The sequence below is a fragment of the Corylus avellana genome, chromosome 1 (genome assembly GCF_965113065.1).
Source record: "Corylus avellana chromosome 1, dhCorAvel1.hap1.2, whole genome shotgun sequence".
In the NCBI taxonomy this organism is placed as follows: domain Eukaryota; kingdom Viridiplantae; phylum Streptophyta; class Magnoliopsida; order Fagales; family Betulaceae; genus Corylus; species Corylus avellana.
The window spans coordinates 7,388,120-7,400,488 of NC_142490.1; the positions used below are offsets into that span (position 1 = coordinate 7,388,120).

General features: G+C 38.5%; 1 protein-coding gene across 1 annotated transcript; it reads left to right on the forward strand.

Moving 5' to 3' along the window:
* The first annotated feature begins 4,950 nt into the window (after nt 1-4,950).
* LOC132169006 (putative disease resistance RPP13-like protein 3) lies at nt 4,951-12,237 on the forward strand. The gene is made up of 3 exons (XM_088518880.1): nt 4,951-5,300; nt 9,453-11,935; nt 12,156-12,237. The coding sequence occupies exons 1-2, from the start codon at nt 5,035-5,037 to the stop codon at nt 11,896-11,898; spliced, it is 2,712 nt and encodes a 903-aa protein (XP_088375006.1). The 5' UTR covers nt 4,951-5,034; the 3' UTR covers nt 11,899-11,935; nt 12,156-12,237.
* The last annotated feature ends 132 nt before the right edge of the window (nt 12,238-12,369 follow it).

Genomic DNA, 12,369 nt, shown 5'->3' on the forward strand with positions numbered 1-12,369 from the left:
CAAGGAAGCATTTTCCTAATTCACACGTTTGAAAGAATCAATTTTGGACTTGTCAAATTCTTATGCGAGAATTGGTCAAACTTCTATATATATATGAGGCCTTTATTTTCAACTTTCCTGTCAGTGTGGGAACTTAGCAGGTGGTTTAGGTAGAAATGAAACAATATTTCTCAATGGGTGCGGTGGAATTGAAGGCGTGCTGCAATCTAATATTTATGAAGACAGCAGTTAGAACAATTTTAGGTATAACAATTTCTGGTATGATGTGAACAACACATTCTTCGAGGCATTCTCCCCATTCTCATGATCATTGCAAAGTAGCAAGAGCGTCAAAAGTTTCGCCGACGTCTATGCCAAAGAAACTCTAATATCTAAGCCCATATGATTTCTAATTTTTTTCAAAATTATTATTTAAGAAAAAAAGGTTGAAGGTGTGGGTGGTCGGCCACCCACAATAGGCACTAGGGTGCCGAGCCACCCCCTCAGGGCCTCGTGGCAACTGGCGAGGCCCTATGCCATCGGGGTGTCAAGACCACCCCGGTAAGAATCCGGGGGTGGCATGACCACCCCTAGGGCCTGCAATGGGTGGCTGGCTTCCCACAAGATTGTTTCTTCTTTTATGTTTTTAATTTGTAAGTTTGGGAGAAAATTAAAAAATAAAAAATTGATTTTGTTGAAAACTTTGTCTATTCCCTCAAGAATAGTTATTCATCTCATGTTTTAGAGAAATAGATATTTTTTTGTGTAAGGAATTAATTATTCTCGTGAGAATAACTATTCCTAAAAAATAGACCTTTACCAAACAAAAAAATGATTATTTCATAGGAATAGTCATCTCATTCCAGATGTCTATTCCGCAAACCAAATAGACTCTAATAAAAAAAAAAAAAAATTATAAAAAAAAAAAGTAAATTTAATTCTATTATGTTATCTCTCCTATGCTTATGATAAAAGGCAACAAATGCATTGAATCAAATAATAGTGCAAAGGCAGAATGATAGTGGATCAAAGCATCCCCACCCTCCTTTAAACCCGCACATGAAGGTCTTCATAAAAATCTCAGTGAATCAGAATGTTCACGCATTTCTTAATTTGGGTCCCCCCAGAGATTGACAATAGAGAACAAACTAATTGTCTTTGAATATGATCCCTTTTAGGCACCAAGGAAGCATCTTCCAAATTCACAGGTTTGAAAGAATCAATTTTGGACTTGTCGCCTAAATATTAGGGTTGTTTGTTCAGTAACACCCCCCTCCCAAATACTATTCACTTCATTTTTTTAAAAAAATCAACATACAAATATTCTCACTTTTATATCACATCATTCACTTTTTATATCACACAATTTACTTTTTACTGCTATTTAAATAAATAAAAAAAATCAATACAAAACAAAACATTTTCATTTTTCAATACTATTTTTTCACTTTTCTATACTAATTATTACACTCAATTTTTTTCTTACCAAACATGAACAGTTTCGTGGTAATGGATGATGGTTGCTAAACACACTAGATTGCAAAAAGCCTTGAATTCCAGCACACCAATCCTCTCTTCCTCGAAGTAGCATGAATTTGAAGAAATACTAGTAAGCCCCATTGAGAAATAAATATTGTTTCATTTCCACCTAAACCACCTTGTAAGTTCGCAAACCGACAGGAAAGTTGAAAATAAAGGCCTCCTATATAGAAGTTTGACCAGTTCTCATGAAAATCTGGGTTGATTGTCAAACAGAACCTTTAGCATTCATACTGGTTTATCAAAATTTTTATGTAAAATGGCTAACTAAAAACCTACTTTATCTAGTTTAACTAATAGGTTTTAAAAGTACCATACATTCTATTATTTATTCTTTCTCTATATTATTTTAAATATATATTTTTTTTACTCTTTTTTATCTTTTTCTATTTCTTTTGTAAGGATTGTATTTTTTCGACAACATTTCTTTCAAAAGGTCTTTTTTTTTTTTTTTGTTTAACGGTCATTTTTTTTTTAAAATGGTTATGGTTATATATATATATTAACGCAATAAACTCTCAATTCAAATTGCATATGTATGTAATGTAACCTAGACAAATGACTTTAAGCTGGAGAATTTGTAAACAATTTTTTAGGTTGAATATATCTGAAATATTGAGCTTTGGCCGACTGAATCGGTGTTCAGAGAGAGAGGGATGGTGAGTTGCAATGAGAAGAGAAATCTAGAGAGGATGATGTTGGGCTAACGAATTTGACAGAGAAGGTGAGGATGGGAGGGGGAGAGAGAGGGATAGAGAAGGGAGTGAGCAGACATTAAACAAATCATCTAGTGTAGTTTAGCTATTTTGAAGCTAATCTGTCTGAGACAAAAATGAACTTATAATAGCTAAATATAACTATTATGAGATGTTTAGTTACTCAGCTTTTAAGATCTTCGGCTCTAATACTATGTTTGTCTCATAAGTTTAAAATTATTGGAAGAAGTTAATTCAATAATTTTATCGATACTTTAATAACATTTGCTCTAATACCATATTAAATCAGTACTTATCTTAAAAACTTACACTAATAAAAAAATAATAAAAAAATAAAAAGTAAATTTAATTCTAATATGTTATCTCTTCTATGCTTATGATAAAAAGACATCAAATGCATTGAATCAAGTAATATTGCAGAGGCAGATAATGCATTGAATCAAGTCAATTCAATCATTTTAGGCACTAAGGAAGCATTTTCCTAATTCAAACGTTTGAAAGAATCAATTTTGGACTTGTCTCCTAAGGCTCCATTTGGCAATCAACCTAAATTTGAATTGGTCAAACCTCTATATATGAGGCCTTTATTTTCAACTTTCCTGTCAATTCGCGAACTTACAAGGTGGTTTAGGTGTAAATGAAACAATATTTCTCAACGGGTTTTACTAGTATTTCTTCAAATTCATGCTGTACGTGCTGGAATTGAAGACATTTTGCAATCTAATATTTATGAAGACAGCCTTCATCAGTCATGGATTGACGACGCAAAGAGCGAGTGTTGTAGTTGGGAGCGGGTCACGGGCAACTCCATCACCGTTCACTTGATCAAACATTCTCTCTACAACATAAAGCAAAGAAAAATTTTATACACTCTCAAATGTACATTTTTTTAACATGCCAGAAAAAATCACTACAAATAAATTTAGGCGAGTATTTGGAGAATGGTGGTATTTCAATCAAACACGTGTGAAATGACCTGAACTGATTAAAACATATGGTGTAACACATTTTAAATTATTTTCTTAGTCTTTTTGACTGCGGAACTAATATTTGCTTTTGTGAGACTGGCGGCAATTTGTTAATGATTTTGTTTTAACATTATGAACATTGGCAAGCAAATTATCTTTCAATCTTTAACCAAACTAAACCCAAGTATTATTGCATTCCACTTCTTTATTTTTGTTTTGTTTACTGCGTTTCACGGTGAATGATATGGTGTTTAATTTATCACAGAATCGATCTTATCTTTCGGCAACAACGTCAAAAAGACAGCAACGACTTGTTATTGCAACATCTGTTTATCTATTCTTTTTCTATGTTAATATTTAAAATATTATTTGTTTTTGCTCCTTTTAATTTCACTGTTGAATGAATATTTGATTTTTTACGGCAATTTGTTAATGACTTATGCATCTATAACTACTCTTTTATTTTAGTCTTCACTTCATAATTTCTCTATCATCACAACTTCATCATCGTAGTCAACATTATGAACATTGACAAGCAAATCTTTCAATCATTAACCAGATTAAACTCGGAGTGTTATTGCATATATAGGTGAATCTTTGGCTCTTTCAATTCACTTCTTTATTTTTGTTTTGTGTGCTGCTTTTCTCTTCCTGAAATTGTTTACAAAATAACTGAATTGATGCCCTCATTTTTCTTGGTGGACACAAAGTTTTCTCTAAATTGGATTGAATGAATTTTTTTTTACTCGGTCTATAAATTTGTTATATGTCCTTTTAACATGTGTTCTCACAAGATTTTATATTAGCCATTAAAAAGCACATAGTTTTTTTAAATAACATGTGAAAAACACGTAATTTTTTAATAAAACTCTTTAAAAATAAAATGAATCGGAAGAAAAATATATGTCCAAGATGATTATCATTCCTACACAGAATATTATTATTTCTACAAATATCACTAAGAGCAATGTATAGCAAAAAGACCCTACATCCGGCTAGTCAAGGTGACTAAGAATTTGCTAATTAAGCTGCTACATTGCTAAGCTCAACAATCTATACTTAATAATAATAATAATAAGAATAAAAGTCATTAATATTAGGCTATTAGCTAAAATTTAGTCATACATGATGAATGGAATATGATTGCTGTAGCAATCGTGCCCCTGGTAGGCTGGAAACAGCCAACATATGGGGTCAGTTTAAAGTTTAAACCGTAAGGGTCATGAAGAATCCCCGTAGTTCACGGTGCAATGATGGTGTTTTTCAATCGGGGAATCAATCTTACATGTCGGCAACAAGGTCGACCCCGAAAAAAAAAGACAAAAAAGGATGGTTGAAATGGCCCAGAAATAAAAAAATATAAAAAATAAAAAAATAAAAAAAACCAAGGATGTTGACTAGAAAGAAAGCAACGACTTCTTATGGTAAGAGAAAAACAGAGGATCAACAACTTTTATTTATCTTCCTCGTCAAGGAGTGGGGATCGAGCTGCTTTCCTATTCACCATCTTTTGTACTCTGCATTCCTTCTTCTCTTTCCCTACCCACCACCCCCAGCTTTCCCCCAATCAACCGAAAATTGCTTCACTGTAGACTGTCAATGTCTTTCCCATAGCCAAATTGAGCAACCCTTTCTTCACATCCCTAAGGGTCTCTTTCCTTCCCTCTTATTTCTTTTTTTCCTTAATTATCACTACCATCTGCAACCAAGAAACAGTAAACACCAAATACAGTGAGAGAGAGAGAGAGAGAGAGAGAGAGAGAGACAAACAGTTTGTTAGCAGCTTTCCAACATTTCTAGCAGATTTAAGGGAGGGAGTATTATAAGGAAATATGGCCGACTATGTTGTTAATTTCCTCGTAGGGTACTTGTCCCAGCAACTCGAAAAGGAAGCAAATTTCTTTGGTGGAGTGCAGGATCAAGTCAAGTCACTTCATAGGGAGCTTAGGCTGATAAATATCTTCCTGGAGAGCTCCGTGGGAAAACGGAATGAGCATCCAATAGTGAAGGAGGTAGTCGGACAGATCAGGGAGGTGGCTTACGAGGCTGAGGATGTTATTGATATGTATATCCTCAAGGTTGCAGAGCACAGTGTTAGGTGTGACTTGCCACCCATCACACGTGGGCCCCACTAGTTCTCTACTCCTTTTGGGTTTAGGAGACTTTTGTCCAAGTTTGATTTGGAGTCCTTCTCCTATGTGTAATTGGACTCCTTGTTTGACTTATAGTAGGAGTCCTAGACCAACATGTAAAAGGAGAGTTAAAGCTTCTATATAAGGAACAAAGCACAAGGTGAATTTGTGTGTGCCAAAAACGTAAAGCACCAAAGGGAGGAGGAAAAAGAGAGAATTTGAGAGAAGGAGGTACAAGGGCAGCAACGGTGTTTTCTTCTTGGTGGTTTTTGGAGGAGCCAAAAACAAGTGATTAGAAGAAAAAGGGTGCTGCAGAGTGAGAGAAGAAAATAGAGATCAGCCGCCATCTGTTCCAGCAAAAGAAGAGTTTGTACATCTGTCTTTTGTATTCTATTTTGGGAATAATCTTTCTTGTGTGATAGTGAGATTTGGGTGTATTGGGGCTTTGGGATCTGAGTGATTTTCTCTCTACTATTTTTGTACTCCATCTTTTGATAGTGGATTTTCTCCGGGTCGTCTCCGCCAGTGGATGTAGGCTTGTTAAGCCGAACCACTTAAATCTTTGTGTCGTGTGTGATTACTTATCTTTGTTATTCCGCATTCTTCTTATTTTTCGCATCTCACGGGTCTTGGGAAATAGGATTAATTTCCTAACAACTGGTATCAAAGTTGTTGGTTCGAGTGGGAGCGATGGCAAGTGAAGAAGGAAAGATGGGAATCGAGAAGTTCGACGGCAAAGATTTTGGGTTTTGGAAGGTACAAATTGAAGATATTCTTTATGGGAAGGATCTTCATCAACCTCTATTGGAAGAACAACCCGACGACATGGATGATAGCGAGTGGGCTCTTCTTGATCGTAAAGCCCTGGCAGTTATCAGGTTATCATTGTCAAAATCAGTTGCGCACAACGTTGTAAAGGAGAAGACCGCAGCAGGTCTAATGAAGGCTTTGTCAAACATGTATGAGAAGCCGTCGGCTAACAACAAGGTGCATCTGATGAAGAAATTGTTCAACCTAAAGATGGCGGAAGGAGCTTCGGTGGCACATCATCTCAATGAGTTCAACACCATCACAAATCAATTGTCCTCGGTGGAAATTAATTTTGATGATGAGATTCGCGCGTTGATCGTCTTGGCATCTTTGCCCAATAGCTGGGAAGCAGTGAGGATGGCTGTGAATAACTCTGTAGGAAAGAGTAAACTAAGCTATGAAGACATCAGGGATTTGATTCTCAGTGAAGAGGTTCGCAGAAAAGATGCGGGTGAAGCCTCTTGTTCTGGTGCTGCTTTAAACCTCGAGACTCGGGGTAGAGGACAAGATAGAAACTCTGGTCAAGGCAGATCAAATTCCAGAAAAGGGAGAAGCAAATTCAGATTCGGCCAACAACCTGAGTGTTGGAACTGTGGCAAGACTGGCCACTACAAGAAGAATTGCAGGGAACTGTGGAAGGAGACTGAGAATGATTATGCAAACGTAGTGACAGAAGAAGTATATGATGCCCTACTTCTTTCTGTTGACAGTCCCCTTGATTCTTGGGTCTTAGACTCAGGAGTATCTTTTCATACGACAGCGATCCGTGAAATTCTCGAGAACTATGTTGCTGGAGATTTCGGGAAGGTGTATTTGGCTGACGGAACGGCGCTGGATGTTGTGGGCCTAGGCGATGTTCGCATTAAAGTTCACAGTGACTCGGTATGGAAGCTACAGAAGGTCAGGCATGTTCCTGAACTAAAGAAGAATCTGATTTCAGTAGGACAGCTTGATGAAGAAGGGCATTCAATTCATTTCCATGGTGGAAAGTGGAAGGTCAGCAAGGGAGCCATGATTTTGGCTACTGGTCATAAAACAAATACTCTCTATATGACCACGAACAGCAAGGATACAGATGCTGTTGTAGATATGACTGCTGACTCAAAACTATGGCACCTAAGGCTTGGGCACATGAGCGGGAAAGAGATGAAGGTACTTATGTCAAAAGGGAAACTACCGGGGTTAAAGTCAGTTGAGTCTGATTTGTGTGAAGGCTGCATCATAGGGAAGCAGAAGAAGGTGAGTTTCGCGGAAGTTGGCAAAGCACCTAAGCTTGGAAAGTTGGAGCTGGTACACACGGATTTGTGGGGTCCCGCACCAGTGGCATCTCTTGGAGGCTCGCGGTATTACATCACATTTATTGATGACTCAAGCAGGAAGGTATGGGTTTATTTCTTGAAAAGTAAATCTGATGTATTTGAGACTTTTAAGAAATGGAAGGCCATGGTTGAGACTGAAACAGGCTTGAAGCTCAAGCGTTTGAGATCAGACAATGGAGGAGAATACGAAGACAGGGGGTTTAAACAGTTTTGTGCAGTGAATGGGATTAGAATGGAGAAAACTATCCCGGGAACACCACAGCAGAATGGCGTGGCTGAGCGTATAAACTTGACCCTCAATGAGCATGCTCGAAGTATGAGGTTGCATGCTGGGTTACCAAAGACTTTCTGGGCTGATGCAGTGAGCACTGCTGCATACTTGATAAATAGGGGGTCTTCCGTTCCCCTGAGCCATAGACTACCGGAAGAAGTCTGGAGTGAAAAAGAGGTAAATCTTTCACATCTGAAAGTTTTTGGTTGTGCTTCGTATGTCCATGTTGAGTTTGATGCTATGAGTAAACTAGATGGTAAATCTAGTAAGTGTTTCTTCATTGGATATGGAGATGAGGTCTTCGGTTATCGATTTTGGGATGATCAAAATCGAAAGATCATTAGAAGTCGGAATGTGACTTTTAATGAATGTGCTATGTACAAGGATGGGTCAAGTGCAGAACCTGAAGTTACAAAGCATGAATCGAAGAAGTCTGAGTTTGTTAACTTAGATGAGCTTTCTGAAAGTACAGTGCAGATAAAGAAACAATTCGTGGAGGTGGAGCTTGATGAACAGTATTCACTCACGGATGAATGTGATGACAGAGAATCTTCAAGAGACTTACAGCACAAGGAAGAGTCTTATTCTTTAGCAAGAGGCAAAGAGAAACGTGATCGAAAAGCAACAAAGAGGTATGGCTTTGAAGATATGGTTTCTTTTGCTCTAACGGCTTGTAGTGGAGATCCATCGTCTACTCAAGATGGTATGCTGAAAGAGGTGGAGTCACTACGGAGAGGTAAAGCTTGGGAATCGGCAGAATTACCCAAGGGAAAGAAGGCTAAAGGGTGCAGATGGGTCTACAGGAAGAAAGAGTCATCGGAGAAAGCTGTATGGTCGACGGGGCTGATAGGGAGGCATGGTGTTATGTCTAAATCAGGTCCTATGCTCAAGTTCAAGAGGCGCTTGGACTTGAGGGACACTTGTAGAGTGTGATTGCCCTTAGGGGCTAAGGCGGAGACATCTGGAGGAGACACGTTTTGGTAGACTTGATGGGATTCAAGTCAAGGTGGAGATTGTTAGGTGTGACTTGCCACCCATCACACGTGGGCCCCACTAGTTCTCTACTCCTTTTGGGTTTAGGAGACTTTTGTCCAAGTTTGATTTGGAGTCCTTCTCCTATGTGTAATTGGACTCCTTGTTTGACTTATAGTAGGAGTCCTAGACCAACATGTAAAAGGAGAGTTAAAGCTTCTATATAAGGAACAAAGCACAAGGTGAATTTGTGTGTGCCAAAAACGTAAAGCACCAAAGGGAGGAGGAAAAAGAGAGAATTTGAGAGAAGGAGGTACAAGGGCAGCAACGGTGTTTTCTTCTTGGTGGTTTTTGGAGGAGCCAAAAACAAGTGATTAGAAGAAAAAGGGTGCTGCAGAGTGAGAGAAGAAAATAGAGATCAGCCGCCATCTGTTCCAGCAAAAGAAGAGTTTGTACATCTGTCTTTTGTATTCTATTTTGGGAATAATCTTTCTTGTGTGATAGTGAGATTTGGGTGTATTGGGGCTTTGGGATCTGAGTGATTTTCTCTCTACTATTTTTGTACTCCATCTTTTGATAGTGGATTTTCTCCGGGTCGTCTCCGCCAGTGGATGTAGGCTTGTTAAGCCGAACCACTTAAATCTTTGTGTCGTGTGTGATTACTTATCTTTGTTATTCCGCATTCTTCTTATTTTTCGCATCTCACGGGTCTTGGGAAATAGGATTAATTTCCTAACACACAGCAGGCGGAGCCTGGTGGGGAGGATATTTCTTAGCCCCAAGCATGCAATGATGCTTCGCGATGTTGGAAACAAGATTACAGTCATCAAGAATGCAATCACCGAAATCTACGACAATAGACGAAGGTATGGCATTGAAAGAGCCACAGAGAGTGTAGATGCAGCGGCGGCAGCGGCCACAGAGGCACTACACAAGCGTAGGAGAGAAGTTGAGGAAGATGATGTGGTGGGCTTCGTTGATGACTCATCGACACTGGTGAAGCAACTTACTGAAGGGGGTCGTGAGTTTGACGTCATTTCGATTATTGGCATGGGCGGGTTGGGGAAGACAACTCTTGCCAAGAAAATCTACAACAATGTTGGCGTCAAGAGGCACTTTGAGTGCCGTGCATGGGTGTATGTATCTCAAGATTTTAGAATTAAAGAGCTCTTGCTTAAAATTTTGAAACAGATGAAAATATTAGAACTGCAAAGGATATTAGAAGAAGAAAAGGGTATAAAAATATCAGATCTGTGGAGGACACTAGAAGGCATGGGTGTAGAAAAATTAAAAGAGCACTTGTTCAAATATTTGCAAGGAAAAAGTTACCTAATAGTCATGGACGACATTTGGAAAACTGAATTATGGGATGAGGCAAGAACTGCTTTTCCTGATGATCGGAATGGAAGTAGAATATTGATCACCAGCCGCATAAAAGAAGTAGCTTCACATGCAAGCCCTACTCCTCCCTACTTTCTCCGATTTCTTGACAAAGACGAAAGTTGGGAACTCTTTAGTAAGAAAGTGTTTCGGGGAAGAACATGTCCTCCCGAGTTAGAAACTCTAGGGAGAAAAATCGCAGATGATTGTCGTGGCTTACCACTTTCCATTGTGGTTTTAGGGGGCCTTTTAGCAAATAGAGAGAAGACATCCCGAGAATGGTCCAAATTAATTGGCAATGTAAATTGGTACCTTACTGAGGCTAATCCAATCTGCAAAGACATTTTGGCCTTAAGCTACACCAACCTACCTCGACGCTTGCAACCATGCTTTTTGTATTTTGGTGTATACCCGGAAGACTTTGAGATACCTGCAAGGCAATTGATCCACCTATGGACAGCTGAGGGATTTATACAGCACACTGGCAATAGAAGCATAGAGGATGTTGCCGAAGATTACTTGGAGGATCTCATTGATCGAAGCTTGATCCAAGTGAGTAGGAGGGCGACAGCTGGAGGCGTAAAGAAATGTCGTATTCATGATCTTCTGCGAGACCTCTGCATATCCGAGAGTAAGGAAGACAAATTTCTTGAGCTACTCAGAGCCGGTAACCTTTCATTCCCCATCAAACCTCGTAGACTATCCTTCCATGGTGATAGTAGTTTTCCTGTATTCAATGTCCTAAACTTCTCTGATCCTCCATGCGCTCGTTCTTTGTTGTTCTTTGGCGATGTCGGAGATAGAGACTTGAATTTGTTTGTCAAAAACTTCAAGTTGATTCGGGTGCTTAAGTTGGAGTGTATAGAACTCGACTCAATTCCCAGAAGCATAGGAACAATGATCCACTTGAGGTATTTGAGGATAAATTTATCTGAGTTAGCATTTGTTTCTCCTGATTCCTTTGGTAACGTTAGGAATCTAGAAACACTTGTCATAGAGGGTGGATATTTTGAAGAAGATTATCCAGAAAGTAGGATAACCAGGATATTTAAGGTGCAGAGTTTAAGGAATCTGTATCTGGAAGACTTCCGGCAGTATATTTACCATTTGGATGAAGTTCTATGGAACCTCCAAATCCTTTCCATTTCAACATTTTGGAACGATGGAGCGCATACTTATTCTATCGCACTGGATAAGTTTCCTTGTGTAAGGGAACTAACATTAGAATTTATTTACACGGGGCTCTTTTTTAAAGAAAACAAAAAAACCTCCAAATCCTTTCCATTTCAACGAGTAGAATTGTTGGAAGGCCTTCACCAGTTAGGTTATCTTCAAAAATTGAAACTCAGGAAATTCCCAGAGCTTCCTAGTGATTCGAGTTCATTTCCATTGACAATCACTCAACTAACCTTAACAGATGTTGGGTTTACAAACGGTGGCGGCATGATAGTGCTGGGAAACCTTCTCAATCTTCGGATACTAAAAATAAAATGGCGTCGCCCTCCTCAAATAATTGACCCTCCCCAGTTTGGTAATCTGCACATCTCTGGAGATTCATTTCCTAGACTCGAAGTCCTTAAATTGCGATATTTGACAGAATTAAAAGAATGGAAACAGGAGGAAGGTGCAATGCCATGCCTTAGATATTTGGTTATCAGCGCATGCCGTAAATTGACCATACTCCCTCCGGAACTTTGGAGTTTGACTACCTTGCAAAAGGTGGAGGTGTTAAGCCCCAACCCAGAATTGGAACAGATGCTTCAAGAATTGCAGAGGGCGGTTAGCTGTAAGCTAGTGATTTCTGATTACTGATTCGTGGGTTCAAGTAATGATATCATCCACTTTGAAGGTATACTGTTCTTTCTCTTTTCATTTCTATTCTCACTTTTAACATATTTCTAATTATAAATATGTAGTCCTTTGATCTTTTCATTGTTGAAAACAATATATATATATATATAGTCACTAATATTCTTTTTGTAAATAAATTCATCAATTTAATTAATTATGTGATTCTGACTTTGGTTTGGTAAGGCTGGAGTTGTCTGTTTACGTCCCCTGTTTTTCAGCATATGTAGGATTCTGCTACAAGAAGGAGAAGAGACACCAAATAGAGCTAATTAAGAGTCATCATTAATGTTATCTTCTTGAGGCTTTGGTGAGACTCCATAATTGCCACCTTGTTAGCATTGTTTGTGTGTGATGCTTTTGTTTGATCCAGATATATCGTTTTTGTGTGTGTTTTCAAGCTTGTGTGTGTAAGAATCAATGGCTTGAATTTTA

Excerpts from the sequence above, each read along its gene's own strand:
- LOC132169006 (XM_088518880.1), top strand. The coding sequence starts at position 5,035 with ATGGCCGACTATGTTGTTAATTTCCTCGTAGGGTACTTGTCCCAGCAA. Across the intron at positions 5,301-9,452 it reads GTTGCAGAGCACAGTGTTAG|GCGGAGCCTGGTGGGGAGGA; the intron begins GTGTGACTTGCC and ends AACACACAGCAG.